The sequence below is a fragment of the Diuraphis noxia genome, unplaced genomic scaffold (assembly GCF_037042655.1).
Source record: "Diuraphis noxia isolate RWA-SAM2 unplaced genomic scaffold, SU_Dnox_SAM2 contig0005, whole genome shotgun sequence".
Taxonomy (NCBI): Eukaryota; Metazoa; Arthropoda; class Insecta; order Hemiptera; family Aphididae; genus Diuraphis; species Diuraphis noxia.
In genome coordinates, this window is record NW_028301715.1 from 17,184,097 (window position 1) to 17,206,010 (window position 21,914).

The 21,914-nt window shown below is 29.8% G+C and overlaps 1 protein-coding gene and 1 long non-coding RNA gene across 3 annotated transcripts; one reads left to right on the forward strand and one right to left on the reverse strand.

Annotated features, from left to right (window-relative positions):
• Positions 1 to 5,285: 5,285 nt before the first annotated feature.
• LOC149054978 (uncharacterized) lies at positions 5,286 to 12,295 on the forward strand. 2 transcript variants are annotated; one of them, XR_016192116.1, is made up of 5 exons: positions 5,286 to 5,331; positions 6,067 to 6,081; positions 6,979 to 7,011; positions 10,638 to 10,646; positions 11,930 to 12,295. It is a non-coding gene; the product is annotated as an uncharacterized LOC149054978 (long non-coding RNA). The 2 variants fall into 2 exon arrangements; XR_016192117.1 differs by lacking the exon at positions 10,638 to 10,646.
• A 7,458-nt stretch (positions 12,296 to 19,753) lies between these two features.
• Positions 19,754 to 20,385, reverse strand: LOC149054979 (acylamino-acid-releasing enzyme-like). Its single transcript, XM_089229476.1, has 3 exons — positions 20,226 to 20,385; positions 20,034 to 20,162; positions 19,754 to 19,959 (listed from the first exon to the last, which is right to left on the reverse strand). The coding sequence occupies exons 1-3, from the start codon at positions 20,290 to 20,292 to the stop codon at positions 19,754 to 19,756; spliced, it is 402 nt and encodes a 133-aa protein (XP_089085602.1). The 5' UTR covers positions 20,293 to 20,385.
• Positions 20,386 to 21,914: the final 1,529 nt, after the last annotated feature.

Consider the following 21,914-nt stretch of genomic DNA (forward strand, 5'->3'; position numbering starts at 1 on the left):
TCATCGATGCGAGTTCCGACTAACAATCTCGATTTATCGGAGATTTAGTCGGGGCGCATTAAACAGAATACATATTTTGTGTTTCATTTTTGATTTCACTTAAACAATAAACGTATAAAATGTCTCTAAAATATGCTCGTCCTAGTGATGCTCCATTTCTAAAATGATAATTTATATTTGTATAAATATATATTTTAGATTCTGAGCGGAGCAATGAATGTATTAATTTTACCATGATGTGTTTTTTTTTTTGTGTCTGTCATCACGTTTTGGGGCAGTAAAAGTGCTTCAATTTTTGACTTCAGTACCTCGTTCGATCAGAAAGTGAATATAATTGGTACTTTGGGGGGGGGGGGGGGGTCAAAAGTAAAAATTTACGACAAAATCAATTTTGGGTTTGATGTAACTCTAAAAAAAATTACCATAGATACATGAAATTTTCACTGAATGTTTATATAAGTATATTCTATCATTCTATCCACCATGCAACTTAAAAAAAATGTTCGGCTTAAGTTGAACTATTCATAGGCATATGCAATTTTCGATCATTATTAGTTTTTTTTAAAATTAATATCGATAAAAATTTATTTTTTGGGAAGAAGATCTTGAAAATTTAATACAATGTTTTAAATATATTGTTACAATAGCAGTTGAAAAATAAAAGAAATTCATATCACAATTTTTTTAATAAGAATTCAAAGTTTGAATTTTGACAAAATACGTAAAAATCACGAAAATTCGCAAATTATTTTAAGATAGAAATTCATAAAAAAATTTCTTTTTAAATCTAAGATTTAAAAATTCGACACAAGATTCCTTACAAGTTTTTCAATCTTTATCACCAAAAAATTTTCCACCGGAAATTCAAATTAAATTTTTATGAGCATTTGAAATTTAAATTTTTACAACATTTGATTTTCACTGAATTTATAGCGATTTTCTTATTTTGGTGTAACTCTAAAGCGAATGACCAGATACTTAAAATTTTCACTGAATGATTAGATAGGCATTTTATATATTTTATATAATTTTCAAAATATTTAGATTTGTTTTGAGCTGTTTACTGACATTTTAATTTTTCAATTTTTTTAGTTTTTTTTTCTATAAATATCGATAAAAATGTATTTGTTGGATAGAAAAGCTTGAAAATTTAATACAAGGTGCCTTTCATATTTTTACAATAGCAGTTGAAAAATAAAATAAATGCATAGTCACAATTTTTTTTTACAAGCATTCAAGGAATTCAGTAAAAAGGGGCCAGTATATATGAAGTGTCATTGTGACAAGGTAAAATTTGTATTAAAATGGGGAAATGATCACTACTGGTGAGATTGGGTAAAACATTCCATTCTATGCGTTGAGCTAGACCTGCGTTGGCAAATGATAAATCAATAAAAGAGAGTTTACCATTTATAGGATTAATGCGCGTTGGTTCAAGGTTGTTGAGAAGTAAAAGGTGATCATTATCTAGCATTTTTTCAATTAATTTTCTTCTGCTGTCAGTTTTTTTTGAGCCCCACTCAATGCTGTGACTATTAAAATCACCTGTAATCATGCAGGGTTTAGGGATTTGATGTACTATGTTTTCAATGTCATTTTCGTTGAAATTTTGCTGATTGGGAAGTTAAATATTACAAATGTCGAGAGTTCGATATCATTCAGCTAGACAGACGCGGCTAAAACTTCCAAATGTGTGGTTATGTTACATGGTTTACTAGGATAATCTGATTTTATGTATACAGCTACGCCCCCGCTTGCCCGAAGACAATTTGTTCTATTTAAACAGAATTCTTTGTAATTTTTTAGTGTGCCAGTGTTAAAGGTGTTGAAGTTTTTTTCTTGCAAACAAATTATATCTGGGTAGTGTTCTGAGATTAATAATTTCAGTTCGTCGAGTTTTTAATAAAATCCTTTCATGTTCCATTGTAGTATAGTTATATTATTGGTATTCTTATTTGGTTTCATTTGAGTTTTTAATTTATTTTTATTTTTGTTTATTATGACGTATTGTACATTTAAAGATAATTGTGAATATTATTGGTAGAGGGAGTTATGATACTTGTTTTTGTGGTAATTCTAATTTGGACCTGCTCAGTGGAGAGAGCCTTGTCTAGAAGAGAATTACACAGTCTGGTTAATCTATTCTTAAATGTTTTGTGTCTTGATTTTAGGTTTAATGATATCTATCATATCTATCATTTCCAAGCTAGTAATGTTGAAATTTTCCAGTGCTATCTCTGGATTTGATAAGCCGATCGAGTTTTCGATTATGTATTTGAACTGAATAAACCAAATTTTTTTATTAGGTATTTCTTCAAATTTAGTTTTAATGGGTTCGAGTATTTCATCAAGTTATATCATTATATTTTCAACGGATTTGTTTCGTTTTATTTTTTTTGTTCCTGGTTAGGATTTTTTGGTAGTATTTGGTTTGGAGGAGGTATTTTCATTTTGGGTAGTAACTTGAGAGGTGGATTTAGGGGAGGGCGAGTCGGCAGTTTTATTTGATGAAGTTGAGGTGAGCGCTGGTCTTTTTTGTATCGGTTGTAATGGGAGTCATTACTATGTTATCATCCGTTGCTACTTACATTATTAATGGGGCATCAAGAAGGGATGATTGAATTGATGTTTGTGGAGAGATGTTTTTATTGGTGTTAACCTTTAGGTCTCCGAGTGTGTCACGTGAGGAATTATAGATTTCGACTATATCATCAGTGATGTTATAATCACTTGAAGATTTGTTGTATAATGGAGCTTCATATATCTTGGTGCTTGAGACTTCTAATGGTGGTTTTTTACATTGCTTTGATGTATGGCCTTTTAGTTTACATAAGTAGCAGGAAAGTGTGTCATCAGATAGAAATATTCTGTGAGGGTATTATCATGGTTAATCAGGAGGGAGGTAGGTGGTTTTTTTTTAAATCATCAGGATTTATATAAACTTGGCGTCTGAAACTGAGGATATGAGCGAGTTCTGTAATGTTGAATCCCGCGTTGATATGAGTTATCGGTGATACCTGGTAATTGTGATATGATGTCGTCGTTAGGTATTGCTGGAGAGACGTTTGATATAATAATTCTTTTGGCCGGGTTTATTAGACGTCTAATTTTGATTGATACCTGGGCGTTTAATGTGATACTGGGATGATTATTTATAAGAAAATCAACTGTATTTTTGTCGTTAAAATATATGCAAAATCGGTTATTTGATATGCGAGAAACAAATTTGATGTGTTTTGGCGGTATTAATTTGCTGATAGCAATTATGTATTCAATTTGAGATATACTTTCAATGGAATCAAAAACAATTGCTTGTTCTTTTTTAGGTAAGGTGGCGGTGATAGTGGTTTCCGCAAAGGTTTTTTTTGCTGGTGACATGTTTTTCGGATTCGATGTTGATCTTTTGATGTGGTGAATGATTATCACTGGGCACACTCTGTATACTGTTGGCATTGTCGGTGAAATCGTATGATTGTAGGTATTAGTATCTATGTTTTTAATTGGGTCGTTGTTGGCTTCTATGTCGATGTATTGTGTAGGTGGTGATAGCTCATTAGTATTGTTATCTATTGTGTCGGTGGTTTATGCGGTATTGGGTGTTGTGACGTTAGGTTTTGTATTTTGAGTTGTTATGGATGATTGGATTAATTTGTCTTTCAGACTTTTGGAATTTGTGGGTGTATCAGCCATTTTTGGGATGGGAGAATTAATAGGTGGCGGGTATGGGTGTAAAAAAATCTACTGAATGGTATATATTCATATTACCTGGATTTACACGTAGTTTGACTGTTTGCTTCGAAAGCTATAAATACGAGAGCGCGATATGACAAACGTGTTGCTCGGTCGAAGGTGAACACGTAACTGTAAAGAGATTTATTCTGATTTCAATCTGAAAAAAAAATTAAAAAATAAGTTTAGTTGTGTCCTGTATTCTATGTAGATCTTTATCAGATTTTATTATAAACCATTCCAATTTAAATTCAATTTTTAATAAGCACTTTTCAATATTTATACTAAAGTTCACTGTAAAAACGGCTGGAATGAACAGTGAAATAAATTCACCTATCTATTCTACATATGGATTTTATACTTTTATGTGTGGATGTGGAAACACATTTAAACTAAACATTGAACTTATATCGATAACATACTATATTATTACCACAATAATATCAAGTCTGAATAAAGTGGTTATGTACCTATATCTAACATTTTAAATCCGAGGAGCCTGTGATGGGTCCCAAACATGAACTAAGATATACTAAGGAATATCTTATTTCCTACCACCTGAAAGGATGTCGTTCATTTGGGCGAATAACCCAAAATTTACCTTGATTACGTAGCCTAAAAAAACGTTCGAAATCGTTCGGTTTTCGGCTAAAAAAACAAATTCATCGATAAGCGACATTCGTTATAAAAAAGATAAAACGTTCGAAATCGTGTTATACCAGTATTATATCTCAATCGTTATCTTAATCAACCTGGATATAGACAAAATTATTTTCTAAAATTCTAATACAATATTAAATTTCCATTTTATTATACCTATATACTGCATGTTGAGTAAAGGCACATAAGTACATTTATATTTTATATTATCTAGTTTATATTATGTACCAATTATTTTAAATCAAAAATTAGAATTCTAAATATTTGACCTAAACACAAACGGGAACCATTTCGGCTCTACTAATAAAACACCTTTTCAAACAGAAACCAACTCGGTTACTCCCGCAGTGTAAACGATGATGAAACCAAACCTGTAGAAACGCAACATAAAGACAGCCTTTTGTTTGAATCCAAAACTTGGAGGCGGGTTTCTAGGGAAATGTACCTTTTTAAAATTATTGTTTGTAAATTTCACTCAGCCGACTTCATATACAAAACCTATACCACTGCAGGTCAGTGGCCGTTTCAGCCAACACTATAGAAACGATACCTATAACTTATAAGTTATGATGGTCATCATTCTTCTAGACTTTCAGAGTATAAGTGGCAAAATACTAAATAATATTATGAAATAGTACCGTCAATTATTTATTTATAATTTATTTTGTTTTTGTTTTAATAAACTAATCCCTCATGAAAAACCTTATACTAAATATTCGACTATCTAGAATCAAACAGTTATTATATATCAACATAAATTGAAAACATGCAAACGCTCGATCCCCATCAAAAGATCGTTGTAAAATACTGCGTAATGAAATATTTCATAGCATAGCAGTTGTGGGTCATCTATATAATTTATTTCTTGGATTGTGAATCATAAGGTAGAGTAATATAATTTATTAAATAGTATGTTTATTATTTTATTTCTAGAAAAATTTGGTATGTAAATTTTTATATTTTTTTAGTTATTTATAACTTTTGTATTTATCACCATCTTATAATTTTTACTTAATAATATTAATTCCCCAAGTACCATCATAGCAGTATGAAAATACTTAAATGGGGTTTATCACGCAATGTTAGATACAACTCATCATCTTATTCTATATCTATAACATGCAAGGGTGCCCATACTAAAATTCTCAAGGGGGGACAACATTTTCAATCCATTTATAAAAAGGAATGGCCACGAGTCATCCTACTCGTAAATTGGACACTTAAAACATTAATTATATTTTGTTAAAATATTAATTGACAAATAAAAATTTTAAATTTCTTTTTTTAACACCAAATATATTTACTTGCTCTAGGTGCATATTCATTCTCTAACTAAATAAACCAATTTTTCATAAACAAATTACAGATTTTCATGCTATATTAAATTAAATTTTTAAATTATATTTAAATAAATAGATTCTGATCAAAGTTAACAGTTTTTCAAGATTTTCGACATTTTCCAGGGGGGGGAGGGCATGTCCATCCCTTGACCCCTCCATATGGGTGTCCTTGATAACATGTTGACGTTTGGTTCAGAAACTATGAAAATAAACCAATATTTTAAAATTTACTATTTATAAATATTTTGATCGATTTCAAGTAGCTTTTGTATATTTTACATTATAGGTTCATTAGAAATAATATCACATAAATAACAAATTATTATTATTATTTTAGAACCATATATTCAAAGTACGTATATTTTTAATTTATTTTTATGTAGTATAGATTATTTTATAAATAATAGCCCTAATGGCCCATGTCGCCGAAGCTATAAAGATCAATAAAAAAAATAAAAATTAAATAATAGCCATTAAGTAGAATTTTTCACCATACAATTTATTAAAACGTGCTTTTAAAAATCTTTGGAATATTATTAATTTAAGAATTTAAAAAAAATGATATCAATCACTGATTTATTTATTTTTTAATTAAATTCAATTTAACGTTAGGCAATTGAAATTGACAAATAATAATATAGAGTATAGTATACAATACTAGATTATATATTTTGTTTAATAATCAGTTTTATAGTTTATTAAAACTAATATCAATCATAAAATAATATTAAAATTAAAAATTAATTATCTATTCAATTCTTTGATTCGTGAAAATTATAATGAAGAAAACATACTACATACAAGCAATAATGATCATATATTTCTGGTCTCTCACTACACGAACTTGTTCTGTGGAGTACAAATATAAATAATAAATAAAAACAAAACAATCTTGTGAGATTTTAAATTTAAAAAAAACTGAATATTATACATTTATACGTTTGATAGGTAGTCAATATAATGATTTGATTTTCTTTGACATTAATTTTAACCTACAAAAGTACAAATTGTTGTGTATTTTTTTTAAATTAAAACTTTATTTGTACGTGATGATTACTAAAAAAAGTTTATGTATAGCGACATAAGTAAGAGAAGCTTTGAATGTTTCGAATAAATGTGGAGATACTTTTAAAGTGGTTCAGTTGATAAATATAATTTGTAGAATATTAAACCTAAAGAGTTATATGATATGGAATTTAGATATTCCCAAAACTATTTGAAAATGTCACAACGTTGTTTATTTTTACAGGTGTGGCAACAAAATACAAGCAATATTTAAAAGGTATAGGTACCTAATTACTAATTAGTATGTAGTATATAATATTAAACATTAAAATCGATTGTAAATATGTAATTAGTAACTGTGTAGTGTCAATGTGGTGTCTATTATACCTATATAACAGAACGTGGTATGAATAGTGTTAGAAATTTAGAATGCTATTATAATTTTTTTTTAAGTAAATTTAATATGATATAATGAAATTAAAAAAAAGTAATTTGGGTAAGTGGTTTGGTTTAAGTTATTGATAGATTAAGGCAGCTATTCAGTAAATGCGTTATTGATAGAATCGGACTTAGATTTAATTGAACATTATAATATGGGTTATATTCCCACATAAAAGCCAATGCATTAGGTGAAATTGTGAGAAAACTTCATAGCTGTTTTAACGGTCTATCAGAAATTTACCACTCCTTTAAAAAATGATGATACTATAGATGTGGCAGATAATATATTTACGATAGATATAGTGTTACCGAAAAACCTGTCAAATAATATAAAAAAATTGATACTAGTTAAACGTATTTAAAAAAAATGAAATTGATCTGAATAATAAATAATTAAAGAAATTTATTTGGGTCAGGAAATTCCCAAAAGTAATCAATTAGATTTAAATGCTTTAAAAAAAAAGGAAAAATACCTTAATAATACCTTTTAAAAATGTGATTTAATGCACTCATAACAGAATGTTTGTTTATAAATGCACTGATAAAATGCTCTTAAAATTATTTTTAACAATGAAAAAAATTGTTGTATTATAATTTACATTTTTATTCTAATCAATTATTCATATTAATTTATTATTCATAAGTAAAAGAATCTTAAATATGGTGAATAAAAGTTACCCATTTTTAAATTCTTTGATGTATGAAATTTACTTTGAGCTAAGGAAGTAATGTTTTCGAACATTCGTATGCATTCAAATCCGTTCCCTTAAAGTAATCATATTAAAAAAAGTTTTTAAGTTTCAAATCAATTTGCCCCAAAAAATTCATATTTGACAAATTTTTAAAAGTTAACAACTGGATTTAAATAAACATTTCCAGTATCATTTTAGATTCTGAGCGGAGCGATGAATGTATTGATTTTACCATGATGTGTGTTTTTTTTTTTTTTTTTTTGTGTCTGTCATCACGTTTTGGGGCAGTAAAAATGCTTCGATTTTTGACTTCAGTACCTCGTTCGATCAGAAAGTGAATCTAGTTGGTACTTTAGGAGGGTCAAAAGTAAAAAATTCTTAATAATTTTCTAAATAATTGAGAAAAACAAACTAAAAATTAAGGGAAAAACAGGAAATTTTACGCACACTCATTTTTCGACAAAATCGATTTTGGTTTTTGATGTAACTTTAAAACAAATGACCATAGATACATGAAAATTTTACCTAATGTTTATATAAGTATATTCTATCCACCATGCAATTTTCAAAAAATTTCGACTTAAGTTGAACTATTCATAGGCATTTCAAATTTTCGATCATTATTAGTATTTGTTAGGCAGAAAAACTTGAAAATTTAATACAAGGCTCTTAACATATTGTTACAATAGCAGTTGAAAAATAAAAGAAATTCATAGGCACAATTTTTTTTTATAAGCATTCAAGGTTTGAATTTTTACAACATATTATGTAAAAATCACGAAAATTCGTAAATTATTTTATGCTAGAAATTCATAAAAAATTTTCCTTTTATATCTAAGATTTGAAAATTTAATACAAGGCTCATTATATATTTTTACAATAGCAATTGAAAAATAAAAGAAATATATTGTCACAATTTTTTTTTTATAAGCATTTAAAGTTCAAATTTTGACTAAATACGTAAAAATTACGACAATGTTCAAATTATCTTAAATATATTCATAAAAGTTTTCCTTTTTAATTCTAAGATTTGAAAATTTAATACAAGGCTCCTAACATATTTTTACAATAGCAGTTGCAAAATAAAAGGAATACATAGTCACAATTTTTTTTTTAAGCATTCAAAGTTTGAGTTTTGACAACATATTATGTAAAAATCACGAAAATACAGAAATTATTTTAAGCTAGAAATTCATAAAAAATTTTCTTTTTATATCTAAGATTTGAAAATTTAATGCAAGGCTCATAATATATTTTTACAATTAAAATTGAAAAATAAAAGAAATGCGTAGTCATAATTTTTTTTTTACAAGCATTCAAAGTTTGAATCTCGACAACATATGTAAAAATCACGAAAATCCGCAAATTATTTCAAACTAGAAATTCATAAAAATTTTTCTTTTTAAATCTAAGATTTGAAAATTTTTAATAATCTATAATATATCCTAGACAGATAAACCGTCTTCGATCAGAATCGTTTTTTGTATACAATGATATAATATCATTGGATTCAAATTTAATTCCATCCATTACAGTAACCCACATGTAACCTACCGTACAGCAGAGCGACATACACGACTTACCCGCTTTTTTTAATATTAACATTTGTGTAAAAATTAGATTTAAAAACTTACTATTTTGAATTTATCCAAAAACTATTTAATAAAATCTAAATTATTTCGTTTTCAGTAGGTAATATAAAATTAAGATTAAATTGTAAATTTGTACTTATTGTGCAAGTGTCTATTAATTTAATATATAAATATTGAGCAGAATATAAGTAATTTAATTTGTCCGGTATTTCTGCTGCACCTTGAAACCTAAAGATTAGTTATGCCTAAATGGCTATAGGTAACAAGAAAAATATCAATTAGTTTATACTTTAAATGCTTAATCAAAAAAACAACATTTTTGTGTTTAATTTCAACTACCTATTTAATTAAAATGTAATTCTTCTACACTAGTTTACATAAATGCCTCCGACTTTTGGTTCCCTATCGCTGAACACAATCTACATTCAATCATTTTTTAACTTATTGAAGCTTTTTCGGCAGTTAACCTAAGTAAGAAAAACATTAATTGTTTTATTTTCCAGTAGCTAAAATTTGCATGCGTACCTATATACACTATGTTATGGCCATTTTTTGAAAAAAAATTTAGATTTTCATCAAAACTTAATCAATGTAAATTTATGCGAAATACGTATTTACTCTAAATTTAACATTTAATATTTTAAATATTAAATATTACATAATGATTTAACATTTGTATACTGATGATATTACGTGTGACTAATATTACTATATTAGATCTTCCTTTAAAATTAAACGAATGTCCTTGGCCCATAAACAAAGTTATAATTTTCTCCGGCATTGGGAGATATATCTGCCTATTTCCTCTAGCCAGTCCGTCTCTGAGTCTTATATTCATACAAGAAAATCAAGGGATTGAGTGATGAGATTGTGATAAAACCCCATAGTTTTTCAGCTCAAGTAAATAACGTCGAAAGAATATGAAGTCCCAGGGGCCAAGGATTTAATATATTATTGGAGTGTTATGAGTTGGGAATTGCATTTTTTTAAAATTCTTTCGATAAAAGTTTTCTGTGTCAGTAATAAAAGTATATAGATACATTTTATTAAAATCAGAAACTATTAAATATTTTTAACTCCTATTCAATTATGTTATAAGTTATGAGGAACATTGAATTACGTATTTAAGACTTGTATTTAATTATTATATATTTAAAACCTCATTTAATTTTTTTCAGACTATACAAGTGCGTAATTATTTTTATTATCAAAAGATTATTATCTTATGATTTTTATTCCTACAAAAGTTTTCATTGTGAAGCATATCCGGAAATCCATTAAAATTTCAAAGAAGATAATATCATTTACATAAATAGGAGCCGGATTGAGGCTCTAATACGACACGACTTATCAGTTGACACGTTTTATGGTTGTTTGTGGTGGGGGAGAGGATTATATTATGGACTATATTACAAGTCCAGTTATTTATTGGAAATAATATAATTATAAAAATTATTGTTCTTACGTTTCAATTTAAAAAAAAAGCGGGTAAGTGGGTATCGCTCTGCTATACATTGGGGGTGGGGTGGACCTCTGACTAAGGTAGGTTAAATTTGAATGCAATGATAGGTATCATTGTATACGAAAAACGATTCTGAACGGAGACGGTTTAAATGTCTAGGATATATTATAGATTATAAAAAATTTTCAAATCTTAGATTTAAAAAGAAAATTTTTTATGAATTTCTAGGATAAAATAATTTTTAGGTTAGATTAGGTTAGGGTTAGGTTAAATTTCAATTAAATTTCAAGTATTTACAGTGATTAGTTTTTGAATTACAACCATATAAAAAATCGATTTGGTCGAAAACTGGTTTTGCGTAAAAATTCCCGTTTTTCTGTCATTTTTTTTTTTTTTGTTTTTATCGATTTTTTTGAAAACTGTTGGAAAATGTTTACTTTTGACCTGTATAATTCACCATGGATATTCACTTTTACATCGGAAACCACATCCAAAGTTTGAAATTGAAGCATTATTTCGACTAGTTATGCTGTACACAGACACAAAAAAAAAAAACATCCATTATTGTGAAATCAATACATTCATCACTTCGTTCAGAATCTAAAAATGGTAGTTGCAAGTGCTATAGAGTGAAAAAACAATTAATAAGGGTGTTGGTCACAAAAAATGATTATAAAAATATAAGTTGATAATCAACAAAAAGAAAAAAAAGATTGATATGAAATTTGGAAAGTAACAATTTTAATACAGATAATGAAAATAACATTTTAATGTGAGATACCAATTGAAATTCACACACACGCGGTTAGGTTGCACTTTGTGTATATTAGAGACAAGGGACAATCTGCGTCGACATATTAATTATCATTTATCGCAATGATAATTTTTTATTTGTTGATTGTAAGGCAGAGAAACATTTTGCACAGATAATAAATGTATAAAAATGTATGGTAGGGCAATCTAATGCACACAATCAAAAAATCTAATAAATACTAATTTATGTTGCAGATTTACAAACCCCACTTACTAATTACTGTCAAAGCAAAATTACAGACGCACAATCCGCAAAACAATTTATTGTTGATATAATTAGAAACCCTACTTCAACTGATTCAAGTGATCCAAAGGCTCCTTCTTCTAATCAGAATAATGCCATACCCCCACCAAGCAGCGAGGGAAGACCAGAAACAAGTTAAAATAATGAATACAAAATAAAAAACATTAATAACTAATTTTTTTTTACTAGTTATTCATTTTAATATTACAGCTCAACAATTATTTGAGTAACTAATTATTTTTTGATTAAAACAATAATACGTTATTTTAAATAGTTTTAGTTTTTAATAAAAATAAAAATCATTTTGAATATTTAAACTTGTGAATAAATTGATTATTCTGAATAAATAAATTAAATAAATTGAGAATATTATACAATTTTCGTGAAACAAAATTATGATAATGGAGATTAATACAAGATAACAAATTAAGAGAAATTAAATGCACCTCATGTAACACCGCGGTCCGCGATCACAGTAAAACATCTTTTAACTGAATGCCTCCTCACAAAAGACGCCAGACACAAACTTACTAGCTGATGCTCCCCAACAATCTGTGTCAAATACTTGCACCTAACGAAGAGAGAACATCATCACTAATAGAATTCCGCAAAGAGACCAACCTTCTGCATAAAATATAATAACATTAGCAAAACTTAGAATAACACACTTATTGTAAACATATTTCTCTTAAAACTTATTATTGTATCAATTATTCACCTATTTACAATTTATTATTCTGTAAAAATTAAGTAAACGAAAATATGTATTTTGAAACGCCAATAACTTCGGTAGTTGAGGCGTATTTGTTAAAAAAAAAATTATGATAAAAATAATATATTCGCTTTCATCATTGTAAACTACAATTTATTTATTTATTTATTTATTTGTTACTACTTCTCGTAATACTCAAATCATCTGTAATCGTTTAATTGTACGCACTTATAAAAAAATGAAAATAAGTAGGTACCTATAGTGAACAGTTGATATCAAATCCCGACACTATAATAAATACAATTTCAGCACCTATAATATGCCTACATCAACTTATGTCAGACTCCATTTTAAAAATGATTACAAAAATTTGACTAATTGATATATAAAAAAAGTAAAATTTTAAAAACAATTTACAGCATGGATATAATATTCATTTGTTTACGTAAAACGATTCTGAGCGAAGAGGGTTTGTAAGTCTAGAACATTTTATACCAAAGGTATATATTAATTATATTGATATTATTTCAAGAAAAAAAAAAGTAGGTTCTTATAAAATAAATTCTAAATTAATCAAATCAGATTCATTACTCGGCTACCCAGATATTTATAGTATATACAATCAGGGCTTCAAAACGTTTTTGTCACGTAACGAGAATAACGTTAAACGATTCAAAAAACGATTGAAATTGATAACGGATAACATATCGGAAAACGATAAACGATTGACACGGGTAACAGTTATCATATCAGTAAACGATAAACGATTGGAAACGGATAATGGATAACAGAACAGAAACGATAAACTATTATAAATAAAAATAATATCAAATAACTTAACAGAAAATGATTAATGATTGAAACATACTATAATAATAATATCAATGCCAGGAAAAAAAATTATTTATAAATTATAATATTATATTATGGTTATTTTTGTAAAACTGTGACTCGAAATACTGGGCAAATCAATAAAACTAAATGTAAAAAGAAGTTTAAAATAGCAATAAATATTATAATGAATAACGTTAAAACGCATAAGTTGAATAATGTTTAAATTTGAATAAACAAATTACATGGTAGTTTTAAATTTTAAATCGAAGGCTCCAGTTCCTCGCGGGCATCCACGCAGTACGCACGTACGATACGTTGTCTCTGAGCTGTGTTATGCAATATTCGTTAATCTTAACGGATTTTAATCTAATTTGTTTTAAACTCTACATAAAAATATATATACACAACAAACTTCTATCTTACACTTGCAAGTCGCTTGTGTCAGCAACCATCACATCTCAACTCTCAAGTGATATTAAAATTAAATTAATCAATTAATTAGTATTAAAAATACGCAAAATATCACTATCTGTCATCCTCGGGCACCGTCAATACGGTGACCTTTGGACTGCAGATTAGACTATCGCGCCATGTCCGAGAATCCAACTAAAAGTAAACCACCCAAAACCGTACCGCCAATTAAGATAGTAAAACAATCAAATACCCATACAATTAATAATTCTACATTATCAAATTCTTGAATGGCAACAACAAAAGTCTTCGAAACGTAGTCTTCCTAATTCACCTGTTACTCCAGACAATAACCAGGGGAAAAAAACAAAATTATTTTTCTCACCAAACCGGTTCTCCGCATTATCTGTAGATGAACCTTCCAACGGTCCTGATATTGCCGACAATAATGATGTTTATAATCAAAATGAATCTGAACACGTAATTACTCAAACAAGAAAAATAGACCTACCACCACCAATATACGTAAAAGGAACAATCAACTTTGCCGAACTTAGAAATGCAATTACCGAAATAATTGGACCGGATAGCTTTATCTGTAAATCAACTACTTCGCACATAAAAATCCAAACAAACATACCAGATAGCTATAGAACACTTATCCACTTTTTAAAAGATAAGAAAGCAGAATATCATACATTCCAGCTTCAATCTGAAAAATCATTCAGAGCAGTGATAAAAAATATTCACCACACAACCGATCCTAATGAAATAGCATTAGCACTAGAAGAAATAGGTTTCACCGTAAGGCAAGTGACAAACATAAAACATCAAAAAACCAAAATACCACTGCCCTTATTCTTTGTCGACCTTGATCCTGAATCTATTAGTAAGGAAATATTTAACATAACGTCCCTACTTAATACAAAAATTAAAGTTGAGGAACCTCATAAACGCCATGAAATTCCTCAATGTCATAACTGCCAGACTTACGGCCATACAAAAAGCTATTGCTCGCACTCTCCTCGCTGCGTAAAATGCGGTGGAACCCATCTTACCACAACTTGCATAAAATCACCTGACCTGCCTGCCAAATGTGCTCTCTGTGATGGCGAACATCCAGCCAACTACAAAGGCTGTGCTACATACAAGGAGCTACAACAACGTCGCCGTCTACCATTCAACTCAAGATATAACAACCAACATCATCAACCGCAATCAACCAACCAAACGACGAGACCCAATTGCCAGCAAAACCCACAACCATCAACGCAAAAACCAAGTACTCGAACAAACCAATCATACGCAGAAGCAACAGCAAATACAGGTAACGCACCACCGCCAACCCCGTCTTCTAACACCCGACCTTTACCCAGTCCTGATAATAATGATATAACAAAATTTTTAGAAGAATTTAAATGTCTAATTAACCCACTTATCTCTCTCATCACAGCACTCATGTCTAAACTTTTAAATGACACACACAACAAATAACTCAGCCACCCAAAACTCTATCTTGATCCTTTCATGGAACGCAAACGGACTAAAAAACCATAAAGATGAATTCCTCATTACACTCCAAGAAAAAAGAATTGATATCGCTTTAATATCCGAGACCCATTTCACTAATAGATACTCTCTTAATATACCAGGCTTTCGTCTGCATCATACTAACCACCCGGACGAGACTGCTCATGCAGGAGCCGCTATCTATGTTAGATCTTCTCTCACATCTCATCCACTCAAAAAATTCCAAACTGACTATATACAGTCGTGCGCAGTATCCATAATAATCAACAATATACCTGTTTCCATAGCAGCCATTTACTGTCCTCCTAAACATAACATATCCACTAACCAATTCAATGTCTATTTTAATACCCTCGGACGTAACTTTATAGTCGGTGGTGACATAAACTCTAAAAACATTCAATGAGGATGCCGGGTCACAAACCCTCGTGGAAACTCACTCTTACATACTGTAATAAGCAAAAATCTACAAGTAATCTCACCTACCAACCCGACTTATTGGCCAACATCGTCTCGAAAACGGCCGGATATATTAGACATATTTGTAACCAAAATTCCCAGCACACTCCACTCATTAATTACAAATCTACACGCTCCATTCTCAGATCATTCCCCCATACTACTCTCAATCGACTGCCAGCCTCTGTCCAACCAACATAACCCAACACCATTACACTCTCATATCAACTGGGATAACTTCCATAAGTCAATACTGGAAAAAACCAGTCTAAAAGTCCGCCTAAAGACAAACAATGATATCGATGAAGCAGTGAATCTTCTTACATCTAACATCCAAACTTCAGCATGGGAATCGGCGCAACCTACGCAACCACACACATGTAACATGATCATTCCCCTTTACATCCGTAGCCTCATAGCACAAAAACGTCGCGCTCGCTGCCTATGGCAAAGATCAAAATACCCCACTGATAAATCCCACTACAATATGCTTGCCCGAAAACTTAAACGATTCCTAGCTAACTATAGAAACAAATCTTATACTAACCACTTAGAATCACTTACGACTAAGGATGGATCTCTCTGGAAGGCTACCAAACAGCTTCTTCGTATACGAAATCCCCCAGCCATCCTACGCAATGCAAATGGAACTTGGGCACACTCTGATGAGGAGAAAGCTAACATATTTGCAAACCATCTCGCTGATACTTTTCAACCCCATAATACCATTCTCCTTCCGGAAAAAATCAATATAGTTGAACAATTTCTCAACTCAACACTACAAATGTCCCTTCCACCGAAGCATACATCTCCTGCTGAAGTTCGCTATATAATATCTAAACTCCCCAGGAAAAAGTCTCCTGGCTATGATCTAATAACTTCTGAAATACTCAACCAGCTTCCAAAAAAAGTTATCGTACTTCTCACCTATATATTTAACTCAATGCTCCGATTATCTTACTTTCCTTTGTTATGGAAGTTTTCCACTATCATACTCATTCTCAAACCAAAAAAACCACCCGACTGTCCAACATCATATAGACCTATTAGCTTCCTTCTAATACTGTCGAAAGTGTTTGAAAAAATATTATTAAAAAGAATCTTAAACATTATCACTGAATCAAAAATCTTGCCTGACTCCCAGTTTGGTTTTCGCACCAAACATTCCACGATACATCAAATTCACCGTATAGTAGACAAAATATATTTTTCTCTTGAAGAAAAACAATATTGCACTGGGGCCTTCCTAGATGTTTCTCAAGCGTTTGACCGAGTCTGGCATGCAGGGCTTTTATTTAAGCTGAAACTCATCCTACCGTCTAGTTATTACCTTATAGGTACTCAAGTCCTACCTAGAAGATCGTTTCTTCTCGGTACGTTATGGTTCATCTACCTCCAAAACCCATAAATGCAGGAGCCCCCCAGGGCGCAGTCACTGCTCCTCTGCTATTTAATATTTTCGTATCCGATCAACCCACACTGCCCACTAGCCTAATCGCTGACTTTGCCGATGACAAAGCTATTATAACCAACAGTCATGATCCATCCATTGCATCCTCGCATATCCAAGAACTATCCCTCCTCGAAAAATGGTATAAGGAGTGGGGTGTGAAAATAAATGAATCAAAATCTATACAATGTACCTTCACTCTTAGGAAGGGAATATGTCCACCTATTACTTTAAATGAGCAAATCTTGCCAACCGCGCAGAGCACACGCTATCTAGGCATAGTTATTGATCAACGTCTCACATGGTCTCCTCATATTCACAGCAAACTCCTATCCCTAAACAATCGATTTCGTCTTCTTCGCTCTCTCCTAACCTCCAACCACATAAAACTTCCAATCAAGCTTCTAATATATAAACTTTATCTTAAACCAATGTGGACGTACGGAATCCAATTATGGGGCCCTGCAAAAATTTCAAACACTAACCGTATTCAACGCTTCCAATCCAAAACGCTCCGAGCTATAACTAAAGCACCTTTTTACGTGTCCAACCAGACCCTACATAACGATCTTGCCATCTCACCCGTCTGCAATGTAGCTAGAACTTTTTATAGACGATTTAACTTATCTGCTAAAAACCATGATAATCCTCTAATCAAAGAACTTGCGTCGGCAAACATACCCGACAATCCTAGGAAAAGACTAAAAAGGCGTTGGTGTCGGGACCTACTAATTTAGTTAATTGCCTAATTTTAATTAAATATTACTTTATTGTTAACTTATAGAAATGTATATTAAAGCTGACAAAGTGTCTTCACTGGAAGGCTTCTTAAATCTGTCCTTTCTTCAAGTCACTTTATTCACTTATCTATTTTACTTATTGTTCAATTTAATGTAACAGATTGTAAATAAAAAAAAAAAAATCGAAGGCTTGATAATTTAATGCAATTATAGGTTCATCATTAATTCGTCTAATACAAAAACTTTAAAAATGTCAAAAACGCACCAATTTATTTTATAGATATTTGAAGTTAAATATTTTATTAAATCAAAAATTTAAACAAAAATATTATTTATCTTGTTATGATTCAAATAATATCAATACATTTCATGTATTTTAAAACAAAATGATTAATACATTTTCAATTTTCTGTAACGCGCTGTTAGGAAATTAAATGAGAAATCTTGTATAAAATTGTCAAGTTTTTTACTTTCATGCAAATTTTACATAGCTGATGTACAAAGAAACTAGAGGAAATTGAAAATTACCAGTACTGTACTTTGAGGAAATTCATAAAATAGTTAAAAAGACTGGACACAAATTATTTCAAAACTGAACTATCCTATTTATAGATTTTAAAATCAAATATTTATTTTATTCTTCAGGTCTTTATAATCTGGTGGTCTTCCTTATTAGTTATAGATATATTATAATGTGGTTGTTTTTATATGTACCTAATTTTCAATTAACTATTGTTTCAAAATACTAGTACACATTACAACGGTTATTATTTATAAAAAAGCTTAAAAATATTATTTGGTGGTCTTCCTTATTAGTTATTCATATATTATAGTGTGGTTGTTTTTGTATGTACCTAATTTTCATTAAACTATTTTTTTTTTAAATACTCGTACGCATTAAAACGGTTACTATTTATAAAAACGATAAAAAAATATTGATTAAGATACTCACAGCCAACTGCAAGTGTTTGGTCGAAGGGGTTATTATTATTATATAATACTATAGTGTCTATTAAATTAACAAAGTGACGAATGTGTTAGTGTGTTACTCAAATAATCAGATTGACAACAGTCAGTAGTCACGTACCTATAGAACTCCATCACTAACCACGTAGGTAGCTAGTAGATAGTTCTATCGTTATTATAACCACCTTCTGTAATATCCCTGCAAATCAGTAATAATAAGTAATTGATTTTTTTTTTTGTAATGTATACTGTGTATCAGCCAAATTTATACAAGAGCTTGTTAATGAAAATCAACAATCTGGTAGATCAGAAGTACCAAATACCGAAAGTAAATCTATACGAGGATTTCTAGTTGATTCAGCTTTAAATGTATTCTAAAATAAAATAGTTAACATAAAAAAAAAAAAGTCTGCTATAAATATAACGTACCATTCAGGGATATCAGTTGTCCCAAACATAGTAATCAAATCAGTAAAGCGCACACTGCTTTAACTCAGACTGAAATAATATTAATAAAATTCAAAATTATTACTGAAAGATGAACCCTATGCACTGTGCATGGTCACACAGGAAACATTATATCAAATATTAAATTGTATAATCAGTGTACAATTTAAATTAGATATACCGTTCATTATTAAGTATTCTCTGTAGTAATGTAAGAACTCATTGGTTACTGTCCACTTAATTGTGTAACCAAAAAACCATCATGTGAATCACCATGTAACACTAATTTTCTATTAGACCATAAAGGATTGGATTGAACTGCATTATAAACATCTTTGACATCAGCATCACCTATCTTACCAAGTAATGATTCAACATAACCTTTACCAAGGCCAGTCGATCCTCTGTAATTGATAAATAACACAGGAAAACCTAATACGTCAACATTAAATAACAACTATAATTATAACTATAATCGATAAAATATTGTTATTCTTTGACGTTACCTATTTGAATAAAGAATGCAGCGTCGGCAATAAAAGAGTCCAAAGACGATGCATGGAGGCCACCATGAGGCCATATAATCAAAGGACAGTTATTGTTTTTAGGCCCATAGAAAATTGTAGTTGGTTTATCTATAAATAAATCAAATATTTATTTTAAATCTCTATAATTAATTTAAATTATTTAGATCTTACTGTAAAGAGTATAACCATGCTCAACAACAAAGATTTCACTATTAGGAAGACTATGAGATGGTGACATTTCGTGGATGGAAATATTGGTAAAGTCATAAGCTTCAAATGTAGAAAGAAGCTTGATTACAAATAATTGTCCAGGCTTATTAAGTGATGATTTATAACAAACTAAAACATCATTGCAAACGTCTAATACACTATTACTTTCATGAAATTGTTTTGTGATTGGAAGATAATGATAATAGAAGATAATAATTATTATTAATAAATTAAATAGTTATTATGAAAATTTGTATTTACTTTTATCATACTAAAATGAGAAATTTTATAGACATAAATTGTACAAACCTATTAATTTGATAATTTGATAATGCTATTGAGAATTTGTGAAATAGTTTTAAAAAAATGTAGTGTTCTGCGAGCGTAGCGAGCGGTTTTGTAAAGCATGTTTTGTCAAAAGGGCCCATATAAAGTTTCAGCCCCGGGGCCCAATAGGTGCTTAATTCGGCCTTGATTGTGTATACCTACCACTACTGTGTGGCGTTCATCGTCCAGCCAGCAGTTAGTTATGCTCCAGACCAGCACGACTGGACTAGGTGTACGCGTCTGTTGTTCCTTGTTTTCTGTTAACATTCATTGAAGCTTCGTACAACGGGATACCACTTGACTTTTCCTTACTGTTGTTGTGCGCTGTAGTTCCATGGCCGTGTATTACGGTTCTCCGTTCTCGTCCTGAACGTCGCTGTCCGTCACGAGAATAACTATTTGTAAATCGGTATTCGTTGTACCGTTCCGCCAATAGTGAACTTTGTACGTTGAGGTATACGGAAAAAAATCCAAGGAAGAAAAAAACACGGAAAAAATAACCATAATAAAAAAAACCAACAGAAAAAAATACCAAAATATAAATTATATAGTATCTACACAGAATAGATGAAATATGGTAGGTATTGTATCTATACGAGCATATCACATCCCATAATTGTTATCATAGATCATACCACCGCCAGATTTTAAATATATTGTATTATATTAAAGCATAGACTTTTTTTCAAATTTTTAGATACATGTTTGAATATTGTGTTATTATTATTGTAGGACAAGGGATTATTTATTATTATAATATTACTTTATTACTTTATTAAACAGTCATTTATTATTTTATATTTATATTGTATATGCATTAATTATATTCTTGTTATACAGTTCATATGCATATTATGGCACAGATTCCGTGTTAGAGTAAATTCTAAATCCTTTACTGAATATTTGCAAATTGTCAAGGGGGTATTATTGACAGAATAGGTATATTTGATTACTGTATTAATATGACAAAAGGTAATTTTTATAAAAGTATTTTTATATACTTGGTGTAATGTAGAATAATATTATAAACCCTGAAAACAACTGAGCGCAATTGGGCTATCGACCCAAAAAAGACAGAGAACAATTGGTATATTGACCCAAAAAAGACAGAGCGCAATTGGTATATTAAAAGGTCATTTTAGGCGCAATTGGTGAACACACCAACACCAATTTATTTTATAGATATTTCAAGTTAAATATTTTATTAAATCAAAAATTTAAACGAAAAAAAAATGTTATCTTGTTATAATTCAAACAATATTAATACATTTCATATATTTTAAAACTAAACGATTAATATATTTTCTTATTTCACGATTTTGA